Source organism: Dendroctonus ponderosae, unplaced genomic scaffold, assembly GCF_020466585.1.
Source record: "Dendroctonus ponderosae isolate FM_Combo_2020 unplaced genomic scaffold, Dpon_F_20191213v2 Dpon_F_20191213_1, whole genome shotgun sequence".
Classification (NCBI taxonomy): domain Eukaryota; kingdom Metazoa; phylum Arthropoda; class Insecta; order Coleoptera; family Curculionidae; genus Dendroctonus; species Dendroctonus ponderosae.
The window spans coordinates 55,761,948-55,782,227 of NW_026017110.1; the positions used below are offsets into that span (position 1 = coordinate 55,761,948).

The 20,280-nt window shown below is 31.6% G+C and overlaps 1 protein-coding gene across 4 annotated transcripts; it reads right to left on the bottom strand.

Annotated features, from left to right (window-relative positions):
* Positions 1–232: 232 nt before the first annotated feature.
* Positions 233–19,304, bottom strand: LOC109537982. 4 transcript variants are annotated; one of them, XM_019904999.2, is made up of 5 exons: positions 19,280–19,304; positions 2,179–2,485; positions 1,730–2,118; positions 1,225–1,372; positions 233–1,132 (listed from the first exon to the last, which is right to left on the bottom strand). In XM_019904999.2, exons 2-5 carry the CDS (start codon positions 2,473–2,475, stop codon positions 863–865), a joined length of 1,104 nt encoding a protein of 367 aa, XP_019760558.1. In that variant the 5' UTR covers positions 2,476–2,485; positions 19,280–19,304; the 3' UTR covers positions 233–862. The 4 variants fall into 4 exon arrangements, with proteins under 4 accessions (XP_019760558.1, XP_019760557.1, XP_019760555.1 ...); XM_019904998.2 differs by lacking the exon at positions 19,280–19,304 and adding an exon at positions 10,620–10,643; XM_019904996.2 differs by lacking the exon at positions 19,280–19,304 and adding an exon at positions 4,898–5,198.
* Between the last annotated feature and the right edge of the window lie 976 nt (positions 19,305–20,280).

Here is a 20,280-nt window from a genome sequence, read left to right on the forward strand (position 1 = left end):
CCCAAAAGTAAGGTCATCAGCTTTCATCTTGAAATGCTGAAGTTAGCTTTCAGAACTTTTAGGATGAAAAATTACTTTCTTTGTTGGATTTGGATCAGCCGTTTTAATCAAATGCAAATATTACGTGATAATGCATTTCCATTGATAAAGCTATGAATTAACATACGATCGTAATAGAATAGTCACTTTGTGTCAGATATGCTTTATTGGTATCGTTCGCCAAAAAAAGTCATTTCAACATAGATTTATTATTTATTGTATATTTTATATGTACATACAAAAAATAGAAACTTATTAGAACAGACTTAAACTAAAAGGAATTAATAAAAAATATAACAATCTTCTACTACTTACGATACATCCTTAAACAATTTTTCATAAAGCATTTTATTACTTATAGATGAGGAATTATACTGTTAGTATTAGGTACAACTTTCTACTCCACACCTAGCTGTTTACCCAACTAATCACACTCGCCGATTCATTCATTTTTAAGGTAGTTGCTTACATATCTTCAAATTAGGTAGGCAAAAGCTAGAAACGGGTTTACAAAAATATTAGACTACTAAAACAAAGCCTATCACAATGCCAAAGGTACAAATAAGCGTCTTACCAAATAACACAATTTTAAAGTACTAGCCTGGTGGAGAAAAAAACATTCAATATAATTTCAGATGAATGGCGAACAGGCTTTTGATAAGGTGCCTTGTCCCAGGGTATTAACCAAATAATTACTTAATCTACGTGGAAATATTACAATCACAAAAGATATATTTGGTAAAAAAGATCATAAATAGATAAAGGTGAAGCGGAATATGATACATATTCCACGAAAAATTCGATTTATTCTACTGAACATAATTTACTGAATGTCGTGGAAACGCAGAATTGCTCTACCAGGTATTTGGGAGTGACACAGCTTTTCAACCACCTTAGAGGCTTCATCAGCCGAGAATTCTGTGTGAGGAGGAGGAATAATAGCTCCTTCCGCAACATATTTCACCAATTCCTTCAGTTGTTCGATAGATCCATTTGCCACTGCTTCAATCTTCTGATTTGTTTGATGAATCAATCGCGAAAACTTTGGTAAAAGACGGTCAGCCACTTCTTCACTAACCAAAACAACTCCACCCTAGAAATAAGCAAATATTTGATTTTATTATTCAATTAGAAGAACACAGCTTAAAAAATATAGTCAACTTGAATTGTTGCAAAAACACGTACAGCATTTAAGCATTGTAGAGATCTATGCAAAGATCTAGATGTGGTACCGAAGTCAATGACAATGTCAACTAATCCGTTGCAAGCATTTTTAGTCCTTTCAATTAATTGCTTTTCATATAAATCTTCATTCCATTGGACGATGTTTACTCTGAAACAAACAAATTAAAATTGTACATCAGGGTTTTTTACTTGAGATGCGTCGTAGAATCGAAAACTATAGTTATTGAACTCAACATGGATTATTTAGTTGTATGAATATTATTTAAATTATGTTGAATTTTAACTTTTGGAAAGGCGCCATTTTTATGCAAGCGCCTATACAAGGTGTGCCGGTTTTTATAATCAGGACTTGTTCTAAACGTAACCAAACCTACTAACTAAAACCTATTAACTAAAATAACTAAACCTGTTATAAAAATGGATCTTCATTGATGAAATGATAGCAATTCTTTCACTCTTTACATATTTAACTCGTTTTTGATCTCATGACTGATTTAAAAATTACCGTTTGAGTTCAGCAGCAGTCCTCATAAGGCCTTCGTCCTTCAATGTTGCAACTGTTATCTTTACGCGGTCAATATATTCCGGAGCTTTAAAATGATGTTGAGCAATTCTTAGAGCCCATAGAGCAAGACCTCCAGTGCCGACAATCAGAATGCGCACCACATGATCAGCAGCTTTTTCTTCAAATAATTTCAAAACATATTTGTGTGCGCTTAGAACAGCGTTTTTAGCTAATAGAGCACCAGTTGGTAACATGGCAGCGACCCCAAGAGGAAGGCTGTCTGGAACATGCACCAAGAAATCTAAAGAAGGAACCACAATGTATTCCGCATAACCATGGGGAATTCCATCATAGGGATAGAGCACTACTCGACTCCCAATCTTGAATTCCTGCAGGAGAAAGACATATTAACACACGTTTGCTGAATTATGAAACTAAGCACTATTTACACTAGCAGCGGCATCGGCGCCCAATGCGTCAATAACTCCAGCCACTTCATAGCCAGGAAAAAGAGCTCCATCTCTAACACCATGATGCGCTGGGGAGTAACCAGCTTCTTCTATGGAAGACATGCTAGAAGTTGAAGTGCTTCGTGTGCGCATGCGATAGCAGGCACCTGCGCAGACTACCCGAATGCGGGCTCCTTTGGATGGAACATCTGGAACTGGTACTTCAAAGCTGAAGACGCAGTCCTTAATAATGGGTCCCGGTGACTCAATTGATACTTGCCGACACAGTTTATTCATGTTGCCAGACCTGCAAGGAAGAATAATCGTTGGTAATAAACATGTACCGGCAGTTAATAGAGAAACCTGAGATTTTTTCAGTGTGACATTAATGAAGACATGTGACGTTGCTCGATAAAATTCTAATCTTGAGAAAGATTTATATTAATATGTGTCTGTCGGATGATATTTTGTGATTGGTTATAAATATTCCATTTCAAAACGACAAGGATTTCGTCGGCATTAATGATCCGAATAAGACATCAGCAGGATAGTGCAAATTTCGAGGTTCGCCAACCTCAGGAACCCCCAGGACCGGTTTCGAGCCTATTAGCTCTTGTCAGCTGGGACCTAGTCTGAAATTAGCGACAGCTCGGCACATGTTTAGTGCTTTAGCGGTTTAAACAATATGTAATAAAATTACTACTTATATCAAGCCAGAGCCATGCATGCAATACTTATCTTCAAAATAAGTTATTCATCTTACTAATTTTACATTATCTTTCCTGAAGAGGCCACTTGAGAATGTTCAGTCAAGTTTTTCTCAATGCCCTACTTATTTTAATTCCAGTTTGAGCTTACTTTGCATTAATTTTTTAGGTATAACCTATACGTAATTACATCTGAATCAGTTAAATTTGTTTTGCAAAAGTATGCGTGCAATTATGCTACTTCTTTAGCTTTCCCATTATATTCTGGTTTACATATAAATTCTCTTAATAATATAATGTGGTATTTCTTATAGTGATAAAAATGTAATGAAAAATTATCGGTGGAATGTCAGCGATTACCAGACAAGAAAGAATGAAAGGACAGCTTTCTCGTCTGGCCAATTATGAAGTAAACAAGCCTAAGCGGCAATATCACATTAGTAATCCAATTGCGAATATAAACGTGGATAAGTAAGACGATAAGGTGAAAAGTCCATAAAGAAAACTGTTTCCGTTTTAAATGAGTAAGTACGTTTGGAGGCCACCGTCCAAAATCACAAGCGCGTAGATTCAGATTGATAAAGGGTAAACAAGCAATGAGAGCGACAAATACCTACTACCAACAAACACTCGCTTAAGGAAATTAATTATTTTAACTAGAAACTAGTACTAGTAAACAGGGAAAATATTAATGAATAAATACGTATAATTAAACTGACAACCTCGCAATTGTCCAGGAAATAAGAGAATCAATCTCAAAACTAATGGGCAGAAAAAGTGCACTAGTCCTGAGAAAAAAACGTGCAACTAACCAAATTGATTTCTAATGGTCCAAAATGAGTCAACCGGAAAAGAGCAAATGGAGATTAAGTACAGCAGGTCGTGGTTTACAAAGAATTGACGAGAATGTGGAGTTATGCAAGTTGCAAAAGATTACAGACCTTCAAATGCTTCATACTAGACATGGAATTTTCCTTCCAACAGCTCATAAAACGAACCATTAAAATAAGTCGTCGGCCAGTCGTTAGCGGAAATTTTTTTAATTAGTTTGCCAATTGCTGATTTTTAAAGCTAAATACAAAGTTACAAAGTAGAAATACGTTTATAAATAATAAGTAATCAAGTCTAAAAAATGAATGGAAAATGACCTAACAAAGACGTTGCAAAAAGTTGGGTAAAATTTGCGAGTGGAAATCAAGAAAACTAAACGACAAATTGAGAAACGAGTTTGCAAGATTAGGCATTATAATTTCGTTATTTTTAGAAAACGGTTGAGATTTGGCGACTGTTAGTATCAGGTCACTATACAAAACAAATATTACTTAAAATACTTAGTGTAATTTGAGAAGGACAGCAAGCATTAAAAACGGAGTTAAAGAAATTACTAGCATTTTAAAGTGGGCCTTCAAAAGCGTTGTATTTAAATGTAAACTATTTTAACCACGTTTTAAGGGTAGAACCATCAGGTATACACAAAATTCGTACCTATTTGAGCATTGTAAACGAAATTACTAGTTCTTTATATGTTAGGTGCTCGAATATTGCTCTTTATTTTAAGAGAAAATCATGGTACTTTGAATCTATTAATGTGATACGAGACTATTCTATTATATAAATTAAGCCAGCAATAAATCAATTTCGATAAAGGATGACTTAATAATGTTCATGACCTACAACTACAACTTGTAAATATTATTATAAATTCCTAATCAACCATACATGTTTAATGAGCATAAATTATTAATTGAAAACAATGTGCTTGTTGGTGATAAGGCTTTATAAAATAGTAGTACTGATCCTCGCCAGTTAAAGAAAACAATCGAGTTAAAAATAAGTTAAGAACCAAATAAATAGTTGTCATAAATTTTTTAAAAATTATAATTGCTCAATTAATGGTAGTTGAATTGTTGTTGGAACCTGCAAGATATTTCTAGTTGCATCGTTTGCATCAAACATTAATTAATATATTCAGGAAAAATCAGCTTGAAAATTTAAAAAAGTTGTATGCTTACCCAGATAAAGAATGATTAAAATTAATCAAAGCACTCTCAGTTAACATCATAAACGGAAATATGGCATGCAAGAATAATTAAGATTGTTTTATTATTAATTACAAATCACTGAAAAATTGATACAAATTAACCGAATCGCGGTTCACACGAAAAAACGTTTGTTGTAATCACTCTCCTAGAAGCACTAACCTGGAATTTCGTATTCACTCAACTTGCACGCCTATTTACAGAAGTTTTCTGTTTACACTCGCAAGCTTGTTTCTGTGTTCTCTGTTCAGTGATGTGCATGCTTAGGTTGCGTGATATTACCTTTGTTTTACTGGCAGTGTTGCCACAATGTTCGATTTCTGATAAATATCAGTTAGAAACGTATATATAAATAGCCATATTAATCAATACGAGCTGAAGAAATCTATTGGCAAATGGCAACGCAGAGCGCTTGAGCCAGATGATATCACATCATTGGGATCAATTAAAGATTTAAGTAGAATTTGGTGGAAATGAGAAGTGACCATCTTAATTGCAACACACTGTTGAAATCAGGGCTAGTCAGGAACGTGTGTCTTACAGATACACATATCATCATATACAGATATATTAATAAAACATTAATTCAGAAAAAGATGAGTTATTAATCAATTAATCAGAAAAAATTATATAGAAAGTAGGCACAAAATCAAATACGTTCCATGATCAAGGAGTGATTGGTCTGGATGGGATGCTGGGAGATGAAAACTCACATGTTTTTAAAAGTCTGTTGCAAAGAAATATTCCAAAAGTGCATTTTTTCAGTGTCAAGGTTGAAGGTGTTACTAAAGCCATCAAGTAAGCTTTTTTATTATAAGCGTATTTTTATGTTCTTTTTATGTTGAGGAAAGAGCAAGCAATCATTGAACTTTTATGAGGTACTTGGAATGGTCAGGGTAGGGGCCAAAACTTATTTGCAAGAGATCAACGAAAAATTAGCTAATAATTGAACGAAAACATTCAACTGAGTCTCTTCGAAGAGCACTAAAATGATTTTTTTGAGTTATTCAAGCCTTTAAATTTTCCACTTGCTAACGGTTAAACAACTGTAAAAAACAAAGTTGTTTGGTTGTCGAATATACGAAGATGCAAGAAATTCGAGTGTTAGCATTGGAATGTCGTAAACGGTCCGATATATGAAATGGTATATTAAGTAAAAGCTGGGATTTTAATGATGAAAAAAATTCCGACACAAGGTATTTTTCGAGGAAAACCTAAAATATTCTAAAACCTAATTTTTCTGTTTATTTGAAAATAATTTAAATCATGTACGACATTATTACAACAGCTTTTAATTCTCTACAACATTCATATCAGACTGAAATTCAATGAAATTCAATAACTTTCCACTCTCCATTCCCGTCACGTTCGAAGTTAAAAAATATGCCTCGTAGATGCTCTCTTTACTAACGACGTGCTGTTTTTGGAAACACTTTTCGATAACTTCGCTCATTGAGGTCTGGAATTTTTCTACAAGAACTCGGGCTTCGCAATCTTATTTTACGTTTCAAACACCTTCCATCATGCCGATGCTGCACGGGCAATAAACAATGCTTTAAACATTTCTCAACAAATTCTTAAATTTCTCATTTTGGTGGAGATAGATACTTAATATGATAAAAAAGCAGGCAATAAACCAATGCTAAACAGAATTAACACAAATTACTAATACAAAATATGCCTAGAAAAAATCCAGAACGAGCAAAATATAGATTTGGCATAGAAAACTTCGAAAGGTGAGTGTCCTCAAGAAACACCATTCGCAAAAGGTGTTAGTTACATTACTTCAAACGCTAGAGGGGTGGAAACCAGAAAATTATCAACTTTTTATTCAATTACGGAGCTGTGTGTTTGCTAATGGTTAATGAAACCTAAAGGCTACTAGTTGTGCCATTGTAAAATGTTTTTTCTCAAACATTAATCGTTTATTTGCTATATCGTATTTAGAAATAATTTTATTGTAAAAACCCTGTAACAGCGGCCCAGATTGAAAGTAAGATTAAGTAATGTGAAGTGGAAGCTAATAATTTTTAATTAATAATACTGTTAACAAATACTACAGACATGTTGGTAAGTAGGCCTTATAGAATCAGGTAGATATTTATTTTTGTGCCATATGAAATAATGACAAATTTTGTGTTTCTCTAAGAAGTTTTGGCACAAAAGTTTAAAAATCATTTGTCTGGAGCGATAGAAAATACAATTTATAAATTGTGTTAAAAAAATACTTCGATGTAATGCAGAAAACAGAATGGTATTTTCGAAGAAATTAGAGCATTGAATGTTATTATCATTTAATGTTTCTGTTATTATTTAAATTTCAGTACTTGTTGATGAAATCCATACATAATTGTTGATCAAATTAATTAACTTACATTACTAGGAGCCGTAGTATACTTAAAATGATGTCAAACATACAGGGTCGTGCTTAAAAAAGTAATCTGATGATGCAAATTGAATGAATGATGAAAATAAATTGCAAATGCTAAGACCCCGAACGTGTTACACACTATGTAAAAGAGGAGCTCACAAAGAAGGATAATTTCCATATCCAATATAAAAAAATATATATCTAAGCATAATGCAAGAAAAAAGAAAACTACATTTTCAAGATGTTTTCATTCAGAAACACCATGTGGGTCGTAACGGGCAAAATATCATACGTACTTTTTATTTTCAGTAAAAAGTACTAAAATCTCCATAAAATAACAATTTTTAATATCATTAGACAATTTTAAACTATTAGAAGAGAAAGAATTGAAAGCTTTTTAGTGCTTTGTTACACGAATGTATTAATGTCCTGAATATTGGGAGCCAGAGCTGCCTCGCTTTCCAAATTCTGTTTAATGTTTCCAGTATAAAATCGCCCAAAAATGGACAAGAACATGCGTGAACCAAAGGTCAGTAGAGGAAAGTACATAATATAGCGTGCAACCAACATGAATATCATGGTTTTTAATAAACCATTTTAAGTCGATGCAGGTGGATTTATAGAGGATATAAAAATCTTGAAAAGACTACCGTATAGGAGGAGTCAATTGGAACGTGATATCAATTCTATTATTCAACAAGCATCTAATTTCATGGATTAAGTCGATATTCACGTCCTTAACCCAGTTAGCATAAATCATTACAAACAAGTGTATTTTCGACGTTATTTTTATGTCAGAAAAAGTATTTACCAGAGAAAAATCATAATTTCCCGAAGGTCTAATTCCAAAGTTCGATAACGAACCGTTCCACAAAATCATAATACAATGATTTGAATACCTATATGTTTTATGCAAATAATATAGACACTAACAGATCTTGAAAAAAACTTGTCTATCAGGAATATCTGAGTAATCTTAGTAATAGTGACTACAGGAAGAAACTTTTTTCTTGAACAAGAAATATGTATAGGTATGTGGCAGTATCATTTTGGCTAAATGGGTGTTTTGTTCCATTTAATTTTACACGCTTCAGATACAACGAGAACGTAACTGCATGATCAATTGAATAACGCCGCCCGATTTGAAAACAAAACATAATTGGTACAGACAATATACAAAAAATTCCATATTAAAATGTTATTTTCCTATTCTGAATTATTCAGGTGCTATTTTAACTGGTTACCAAATTCTCACCTATGAAAGCAGAAGCATATCTCATGTCATAAAAAATATCCTTGTGTAATGATAACTACTGTTTCAAGTGATCAACATATGTATTATCTGCCGCGTTCCGCATTATTTACCATTCTTTGTTCACATGAACAGATTGAAGAAATGCTCGATGAATACTATGTAGTTTCCTTGAATTTTAAATGTGATTTTAGCACCGTCTGATTATGGAAACACGCGGATGATAATGAGATAATAGATAAAAAAATTGAATAAAAATAAAAGATCAGTCACAGTGACGCCAAATTGATAACTTTCGAGCATTTTGTATTAAAGAAATTTCCAAATTACCTGAATAGGTGTTATTTATTTACTTCCAGGAAAATATACATACTAGTTACTATTTATTGGAGGTATTGAAATATCCATAAGTTTTATAGCTTGGCGAAAAGTTAAATTTTCAGAATCCCTTCTTCCCTCAAATCACTTTTCATTTTCATTGTTAAGCAAATGTAAGATAATTTGCATATGTATCACGCTATAGCAATTTGACTACTATCTACAAATATTCAGTTTGTGTTATTTTCTGAATCTATTTACCGGCATACTTAATTTGACGTTACTTGCATTGCATTATCAGATTACAGTACGATGAGTATATTGACTTGGTAAATATTTTTGCTGCTTAATTATCACCTACAAAAATAGATATCCTGAAAAACAAAAACATTTAGGCATTGACAAATGGATCTCCAAGTTCATACGTTTTAGTTCTCACATACTATTTTGAACGAAATAAACCTATTGCTGTTTAGAAATTTAGGTCATATTATACAGCCATTAGTTTTACTTAATGTTGTCAGCTTGAGGTTTGATTCTTTAATCTTTAGTATTTACTATAAAACTTCAATGAAAACCATCTTGTTTATACAATAAGGAACAAAATATATCTTTGGTTTTGGAATGGCATTTTTTTGGCGATAAATATCGTTATATAACGATAGTACACAAACAAGTTCAATCAAACCTGCTCATACAGTAAATTGAAATGGTTCTTGAGCCCCATTAAATTGTTATGAAGAATCTTGACCGACTCCTCAATAAATGTATTATATTAAAATATCCCTAATATTTTAGCTATTTATTGTATTTTTTCACTCAAAACTCATTGCAAAATGTTGCATTTCTCGTCAAACCTTTTCTTGATTCTGCTATGTACTTTTCTATTATGCCCCATTTTTCCTTACAATTGATTATTGCTGGGTCAGTATATCACATTCACAACGTTTGTAAAATTCTGGGTTTGATTCTCTAATCTTTAGTGTTACTTTCGATTTTGCTTGTATTTTTATGTTTTCTTCGTTTATTTCTGAATTATGTTGATTTTTACAACTAATACATTTTAATGCGTTGGTATATCGGTACATTGAAATGGTTTCATATGGTATTGGTGTAAATATTGTAGTGTAAATATAAAATATAATTTAATTTGATTTAGGGAGAAATTAGCAAGGGATGTACGTTGGTATTTCGTTTGTCTAAAAACATATTTTTTGATAAGAAAATTTACTTCTATTGATAGCACTAACCCAATTCATATTGAAAGATGAGATTGGAACTTGAAGAAAAGGTGAGGGCAAGTGACTTAAAATATTAAATAATTATTTTTTCTGGTAAATACATACTAGGCATATACATCATGCTTTCACGATGATCTTGGGCCAAATAAGTAATATTTTTTAACCGCCTCGATTTTAGTTTCCCTGCATACAGTTTCCAAACTGCTAAATTTTGCTAAATAAACCAATGAATAATTTTAGGTACAACATAAGTTTATTATTATTATTCTATATTAAGTATAGCGTTTTTGATGCAATTATCGACGTTAATTTAATTTCTCTTCGGATTTTCTATGTAGGTACTTCATAAGCTAAATTAAATACATTTTAAGAAGATATACGTGCTTCTAAATATATTTTAGACAAATAACCGGTTAACTAGATAATGAACAATAATCAGCTTCCCTACGAGTGATAGCTAACATATTTGCTAAATCACAACATTGAGCTCAAAATTTAATATTGGAATATTACCTGATATGGCGAAACGAAAGTGTTGGAAGTCACGTAAAGCTCAAATGATATCAGAAACTGTGTCGGTCCGACGTTACTTGAAGCAATTTATTTAATGGGCGTTTTATATGCTGCTTGTAAGTCTTAATTGAGCATTTGACCTGTGGGACATAAAAACCACCTTTAAAGAGAAAAGCAGATAGTAGAAAAAATGGGTAAAGGAATTGTATATTCCTTGAAATGAAGTGAAATTAATTTCCAAAATACTGTCTTACTTACTCCATTTACAAATGTACATTGAAGATTCTTATATTTTTTTATTTTCTATATTGACAACATCTGATTTTTATGTATTACATGTATTATTTTAAACACGAAAATTCTTAAGAATTGAAAACATTACTTCTCTATGGCAGAAATGATCTGAATCAGAAAATAATCCCAAAATTACTTCGGTTAGAGTTGGCTCAGATACTGGAGGTGTTTACAGGAAAAATAATGCGACTAGTTTCATCAATTTGTTGAAATGCATTTTTAAGCAATATGAGAAAACAAAAATGAATTACAATTGTAGTCGGCGCCAATGCGATGTAATTTTGATAACCGCAACATAGTTTGTTAACCTGCAAGAGCTCATTTAAAAGTTCGTTTTAAGCAAATATGGGGAACGCGGAATATACATGTTCATTGACAAATGATTAACTTGTTTTGAACCATTTATGTTACAAAATGACTCTGTTGTTTCCGAAAATAGAGTAAACCGCAAAATGGCCGCAACTTTGCTTACATTTATACCATACTTGGAACGATCTGCGCAGATTTTAGTTGACGACGTCACACAGTATTATACGTAACTTTCTTATTTGTGACATTTGTTAATTTTTTTATATCAAATGAGTGAATCTCAAATATTTTTAAATGAAAAAGGAATTCCAGAATGTCCACTGAAAACGCACGTTTCTTATTTGAGTAAAGTTGATACAAGTAAAGTAAGTTGAAAAATGTATGGTTCAGTAATTTGACGTAAAAAAAAAAGAAAATGTAACACACAAAACGGTTAGTACTAAACAATAGTTATGTCGGTGATCCCTTGTATGTACCTATCTCCCGTAAAATTTGCACTTTTGCACATTAACTCACAAAAAACTTTCCATTTTCTACTAGAAAATGATACGAAATCACTTCCGTATATCTCCGTAACTTCGGTATATCAAAGTTTATATAATTCGCGGTAAATGGGTTATTGGAGCGGTAATGTAATAAACTTTTTCTTTCAAATTGTTAATGTTTAGTTTATGTCTACATATATTAAGTGTTTATTTTCATAGCAGATTGTGTCTGTGAATGGTGAAAGTTTTATTGACGCAGTTGATTGGACCAATTTTTCGTCTCCTATGTTGGTTTTTGCTGTCCTCTATTCATTTTTGTTTTATGTTTCTTGTGTCTCGAAAACATCTTATTTTTTATTTTGTGAGTTTCATCGCCTTTTTATTTTTATTTTTCTTATTAAAAACTAAATTACTAGTTGTAACGTGCAGATATTTGAGTTTACTAAATGTAAAAAGTGAGGCAAGAATATGTTAACACAAAATGAGCATTTAATGGCTTTAAATTGACTCATCGATGTTTGATATATAAAATATGGAGTCTGTTTATTGTCGATTATAAAGCCCACGTGTTAACATATTTTCGCCCTGTAAAGTCAAATGGGTTCAAATTTTACTATATATATTCACTTGAATCTGACTGATGATTGTTTAAGTCTTTTAGGTCGAGGTAACGTTTATTCATTATTAAAGTCCAAGTCGAAGCTTCTAAGCTCGAAAAAGCAAAGTTTTACAAGGCAATTGATTTCCAAAATAAAACAGCAATTCCTCTTCATTTAGAAACTCTTGGATATTCTATAAATGGAGTACTTCGACCCATTCTGCTTAACAGCGATCTAAATGAAAACAAAATTAATTTACATTGTCTGCCGTATTTACTTTGTATTTTGTTTACAGCAGTTTGTTTACTTGAAACGCAATTTTAGAAGCACGTAATTTGAAAAACCTTGTAAACAAATCCATTGATTGTTTTTCTTATACATATGTATGAAATACTTTATGCCGGGATGCCCTAGTACGTTGTTTACCTATTATACGAATAATACATGTACAGGGTGTCCCATAATGAATGGTACAAAACTGAATCACAGCATCCTGGAAGAAAATGGACTTAACATAACTTGTCCTTACCCGACAGTTGATAATAAGGCAAATATAGAGTATCAAAATTAATTACTGTAAATATATTTTTGTTAATAATTCTTATAAATAATTATATATCTTGAAAATGGATTGGAAGGTTTGCAGACTGAGTGTGTGTTGTTCATGAAAATGCCCAAACAATGAGGAACGAAGAAAGTGCGTCCTTTTAAAAGTAAAAAAGTACCACCGACAGCTCCTAATTTAACATACATCAAATATTCAGTCATACCCGTATATGAATACTTCGACTTCATTATAATCTTTTGAATATAGATAAGTTAGGTCAAGTCTCAATGTTTTTGTTCCAGGTATCTGGAATTTGTGTTAATTTGCTTAACATGCTTTATCTTAGGCTAATTTTTTGTGAATTTGTACATTTATAGATACGCTCTATCTTGAACACAGTTTTCAAAGATAAGAATGAAATTTGAAGAGAACTGAATCAATGAACATTAAACTTAGCCAATAGCAATCAAGATCATTATTGATCATTAATCAGATTCTTTTTTTTATCGCTATAAAAATCACAGCTCATTTTATAACATTTTCACTAAAATGTTATAAAATGAGTTGTTGAACATGGAAAACACGATACAATCGAATGAATTTATTAAACAATAATTTAAAGTTGAGTGAATGAGCACATTTCTTAAATTTTTTAGAAATAGGTCTTTTCTGGTCTTTATATGTCTTCTAAAATACATTTTCTTCTGAAGTTTACTATGTGAATCTCTTTTTATATGCAAAATATAGCTTTTAGTCAAAAAGTTGATAAATAGACGAGACATTTGCATTTAAAATTTAAAAAAGTCTATCTACCAAGTAGGCTTAGTTCAACTAATGGAAACTCAAGTCCCGAACTTGTCTCCACATTGCCTCTTGTCATTTATTCATAAATTGCTTATTTCTTTCATATATTTTGTATAAATTTTGTTTTTATTCAGTTTTATGTGAATCAAATGCTTATTCAAAAAGTTGTTGATTTTATTAGTTTTATAAGCGTTCAGTATATTTTCGTTGGGTCAAATTCCCATTACAAACATCGGTCAAAATACGTAATCTCCAGGAATGCCACAACAAACATGTAGTTATTTCCTTCAAAATGATATTAGCATTTTCTCCTCGCCAAAAGTGCAAGTTTTATCTGTTAAACATTCCCGCAATGCTGAATGTCGTCTTGTTAACGAACATAATTCTTAATACATCTAATTAAATCTAATTAGTTCATCATTAGTAGTCCTGGTATTTGACGATAAAATAGCAATATGTTTTTTTTGTTTTGGTCGATAATAATCTTGAACAGGCAAAACACTATAAGCTTTATATTTATAATACCTATGTCATAACGGAATAAGGCAAAATGTTTAAATCTTCTTCAACGTTTCCTTCTAATGTCACTTGCATACTAAACTGGCTTTTTGTATTTAATATTGAAAGATGAAAAATGTTTTAAAAAGTTTTTTAAATTTAATTAACACAATTCTATTAAACTGAGTTTCTCAATGTTGTTAAAGCTATCGCGATTAAACCAATTTATTGATCTGATTTTGCTAAAATTGTAGTTTAGTTTTAAATTTGCAGTTTTAAAGGTCATCCTTATACATTTTTAAACCTTAGGCTGATAACAATTATGATATGAGTATGGATAGATGAAAATAAAAATTCGCATATTCTTTCGAATTAAGAAAATGCCCAGGTTCTTTTAAAAAATCGGAAGCTAACCCAACCCGAAATAGTTTTACTTTAGATACGAAATGTAACAAAAAAAATTAACGTTTTACATTTGTTTATACGCTCAGTCACATATCATTAACATGAGCGCCTTTTTTGCATTAAAACACCAATATACCGTTGTCTTCTTAATACAATAAATTACTGTTGCTTCTAGCTGATACCGTATATGAAGGCACAAACTACTTATTAATTATTAAAGTTGTGTATAGCCATACAGTTTTTCTGCGAAAATATTTATTTATCAGGTGCGAAACAAATTTGCAAGTTTTTGGGTTGGCTGGATAATTTAATTTGCCCCCTGTGAATAAATAACCGAAAGTAATTACACGAAACTTGTATTTTTACGACTGAGTCAACAGGCGAATTTGCATGAGTTGAAAAACTAATTGTTTCCATGGAAATAATATTTAGGGTCTATGTTTATAAAAAATATGTAAAATCGATATATCTAAGCGGTTTGTGAGTAATGTGAACATAGTACATATAGTGAAATATGCGTCAGTACAAAAAGTTTGAATCATAAATATGTAAGTAACAAAACCAGCTAAGTGTTGGAAAGATGCATTATCATGATATGTTCGTTTACATACAATAACCTTTACGTGAAATTTACGATTAGGACAATCCCAGATTTCCAATTCCGATGCGGCCCAGCTATGGCAGTAATTTAACGTTTTTGTTTATTTTATTATACTTTTCTTAATAATTACCTTAATATTCCACAACACTCTTTCAAGATGTCTATTAATTTATGTTTTGATATCCTACCAGGGTATTTCTTTAAAACTTCCATTATTATTGATTTAAACTAATGTATACAGAAGTCAACCTATGTATATTATTAAACGATTTTTTATTGAATCGGCAAGTAGACATATTTTTAAATCTCATTCAAGGATATGGCCTTAATTTATTTAGATCATAACACAATTAATGCAAAAAATCTTCATTAAATGAAAATTACATCGCTAATAACTTTAACGGTACCATTCTAAAACCTTGCGACTGTTCATCCAGCAGTGAATCATTTGAAAACAATACTACGTTTAATTTCAAGTGTTTTTCAATTTCAATAGTTGACATTGAACAGTATTTACTTTCAAATTAAATTATCTTAATGTCCTTCTGAAAGACACATCTCTCTCTATCAAACTTTATACGTGCATAGCTCAATTCAACATAATTCAATTAATACAATAATTGCAATAGCAGGCTATCCTAAAATATGCAGTTTGTTTAATCACTGTTTCACACATTAATTGTTTAATCACACATTAATGTATCAACACACTGATGTTTATAAGATGTTTACTTGCATAGGACCATAGCATCCTATTGTAACTTAAATATGAATTTAATTAGGGTCGATTGTTTGAGAAAAGGATGATTATTCTGATATTTTACAAATTTAGTTTAGTATATGTTGGAGCACCGAGTTTCACAACCAATTTAAACAATCAATATGAGGGCAAATTAAAATTTTATATATAATCAACTATGGATCACCATAAGAGCGTCAGTGATCATAGTTTTTTATTTATTTTTAAAACAGTGGCGTCAAGACCTATATGCTTAATATATGTGTTTTTTCAAGAGTAGACAATGGCATTGTTTCTTTGTTTCATTTCATTTCTTTATTTCAAAATATAAAGATTCGATTGCGGAACTATGAACCGTCTTCACGATTCAAAGACGTGCATGTAATATGTACACGTCTACTTAGCATCAAACCCTAGCAGATTTTATTATACTTAGTAAACAACTAATCAATGAAAAACTTATAAAAAATATATATTTTAATATCATATTATTTATGTTTGTACTGTGCTTTAAGAACAATTAATGCGCTTAACGACGGAGTCCTCGAGTTTAGCAGATACAAGAAAACATATAGAGTTTTAAGCAACATTAAACGTTGATAAATTCTAAAGATGCATTATTTAAGATAACATAAATTGTGCAAAGTAGTGCGTCCCTCTAATTATTGTGGCTGATGCCCACTATATTAAAAAGAATAAACTGCACTGCAAGATATACAACAATAACATGGGCAGCTAATAGCCCCGACCTTGCAGAGCCAGACACTTTTGGTGGCCTCATAAGAATGAAATTGACTACCCGACTTTTGAAAATTATTGAAGAAGAAATTGAGATTGAGAAATGTACGAAGTATTATTTTAAGAGAAATAATCAAAAATCACTTTCCATATTATTGACCCAATTATTGTATCCGATTTTGGGATGTCTATAAAAGGTGCGCAAAAAATGCCACCACAAATTCCATATGCTAAAATATATATATTCTTTTTAGTTTCCAGTAAATATATTTTATAAAAGCTGATGTATCATCACAACATTCAGCTCGGAGATTTTTTTGGGTCGACAATTAAATCTGCTTTAATTTTCATTATAAAATGTGTACCCTTAACATTTTGAGACACCAGTTTTAAGGCACCTCGTATAGTTCACATTCAGCTTCCAGGCTTAATTTTCCTCTATGAGGTATTATCTCTAATCTCTAGCTTACCTTTTTTGTGAAAAGTGGTTTGATTGCGTTGCCACAGAATTACAAAGTTAATTTTCTTTAGTTATCTGATCATTTAAAAAAAAAGAAATCAATACTACGAATGGTTATCAGCGCTGTGTTCGATTATTTAAATGTAAGGACACGACAATTAGATGATAGATTATTATTTGAAATATATTATTATTATTGATATCATAGATTAGATGGAAAAAAACAACAGAAATACAAATAAATGAATAACAGAGCGAAAATATTTAATTTGGTACAGAAGAATTCGACTCTTAACTTGATAGTAATATTTTGTGAACGGTCGGTGTTCCAAGATATAAAAATTATGTATGGAACTATTTTTAAATGTTGTCGCCAAATTTCCAGCTTTCTTTTTCATTTCATCAGAAAATCGAAATTAATTCATCCTTTTGAAGTTTCCCGTGTGAAATCAAAGAAAAATACATCAGACCATAGCTTGGACGCCTAACGTTAATAAATCGATTTAAATAAAGGAGTGGCCAAAATAGGATGGCACATCTCGTATATTAAAACGTTACATGAAAGTTAACACGGTCCCTGCTGGTTACTTAAAATTCAATTCCAATTTTCTATTGTTTCATTTCCCTTGTTTCCAGCTTGAAATGAAGTGCGGCGTAAGATATATTGTGAAATTAAGTCTTGAATATGGGAACCAAATTATATTTCTGGTTTATTTTTAGGCATCTCTTGGATCAATTATCATTGAAACAGTTTTTCAAGGACGTGCTCTCGGGATAACCGGTTAATTTATTGAGTAAAAATTTAACACTAGGTAGAATGTTCTGTAATTCTGGACCTTTTCTTCGGTAAAACAACTAAAAATACAAATCAGGATTCGCTTTTGAGACATAAAATTCAACCATATAATAAATTATCTAGTACCTAAACTTTCTTTACAAATCTAGTTACTTGCCATTCAAACTGGTGAGTTTTCATCTTCAGAGGTGGTGTACTGAGCAAACCACTTCTGAAAATACAAGCCACTCGTGCTTGTGAAACGTCAGAAATAAATTATTTTCCACGGCGGCCTAAAATCCCAAAAAACTCACCAGGTTAACACTTTCGAACAATGGGCGCAAAAGTCTAACTCTTTTGACCACATGTTATTGTGGCTAAAAAGTTGACTGACTGTTTAGTTGCTTTTCTGTAAAAAAAATCCAAAATTGAAATTACCAAGTAGTGTTTTTTTATAAACACAATTAACCAGTTGCCTCGTATCAAATGTAATTAATCGAAAATGTGCCTAGTTTGGTTAGCAACAAACCATTAATGTTTTATTTAAATTGGCTGAGGCGGTTGTTACATATAGTAATGAGAAAAAATGCTCGTCTTTATGTCCCCTATCACCTATAAAAAGTATGTCGGAATCACTTTTTATACAGCCAACATCAAATATACGGATCATAATTTGTGGCATCTTTAATAATTTGGTTTGCATAATTAACTCGATTAATGATTAATATTAGTGAGTATTCATCCCTTATGTAAGCGGATGTCCTAAAAATAATTCAGAAATTTAACCCTATCAACATCCCGGCGATTAAGAAGGACCTTGAAATGTTTGCAAAACATTTTATAATTCGCTTCTTTGTCTCTTTCGAGCTTGACGAATGTGATAAATTTTTCTTTGTATTTTGCAAAACATGTAAGTGAAAATTTTCTATTAACACTGAAAGATCAACTATAATTTTTAATGTCCCATGCAGTTAACCCTCAGTATGTGTACTTACGTGCGTATACTAACAAGTAATAATTATTATTTGGAAGTGAATACTGCATTAGCGATAGTTGTTGAATGCCTTTATATAAAATATACAAAACCGTTCATATTGTAAAACAAACCTCATGGATAATTGAATCTACAGCTGTTTAATCGATCCTAAAGAAACTAAGGCAGAAATTGGTGAAACTTAAAAACTAATTGAAGGTGGTGATTAGCATCGACGAAAAAAGAATGAACTCTAAGACTCAGCTTTATGAATACATACTTTTTAAAACATATAACGAATCAACGACATAACTTTGTAATAAATTTCTAAGTTACACTCACACAATGTAACATGAAATGTGAATTATGAATCTAAATTAAGGCTAATGAGGGCATTCATTTAAATGTGATAATAATTTTATTGAATACATACAGATGTTTTCCATCAAACGAGAACGATTGGTGGTTTTGTTTAGGGCTTAGCACTTTAGAATTTGAGTTTACATTGAAGGACTAACCAAAGTCAAAGTCGCGGGCATTCACACCCTCTTAGAAACGTGCGCAGAACCCCTTACCAACGCATCTGCGCGGCGCTGTGCCATCGCTACAGAGCATCTGCTTTATTCTAATGTACAGGGTGTTGGTAAATAAGCGCGACAAATTTCGGGGGGTGATTCTGCATGAAAAAATAATGACAGTTTGCTATGATTCGTATGTCCACAAATGATTCGATTTCCCAGATACGGTGCGTTAAAGTTTTTTTTTAAACTGACGATGTTGTTTTTTGCGTGGGGTCATTTTGAACATTTGTTGTAGCTTTGCGGGTATTAAAAATTGAATTACTATTATTTTCTGTTGTTCTGGTTTACTGTTATTCTATTGATAGTTTTTGTAGTATTGATGTATTAAAGAAATAAATACGCGTTGACCTGTTTTTCACCAAAATGAAAAAAAGGCAAGAGAGGTTTTTCTCGACCGCAATATTCCGTTCAAAGCAATATGACATCGTCAGTTTTTAAGAAAAACTTTAATCGTAGGCAAGCTGTCATTACTTTTCCATGTAGTTTCAGTCCCCCTGAAATTTAATGCGCTTATTTACTGTATAGCTTAACATCCTGTATAGCTTCAGTATATTTTGTACGGGATGTATGTAGAAACTGACGAAAATAATGTAAGAAAATACGAAAACATTAATGGAGATATATATTTATTATTAATAGATTAATATATATACAGGGTTGCTCATTAGTGCGTCAAAGTGCGATATCTCAGTAAATATGAAGTTTACAAGAAAATTCGTCCAACGAAAGTTTTTCACGTTTAAAAGGTCCACATTTTAAAATTGCTTTCCAATATACAGGGTGCATCATAAACGTGTGGTAGTTACCAACTCTGGTTTTTTAAATAAAACCCCCCCTTTTTTTTGTTATTTTC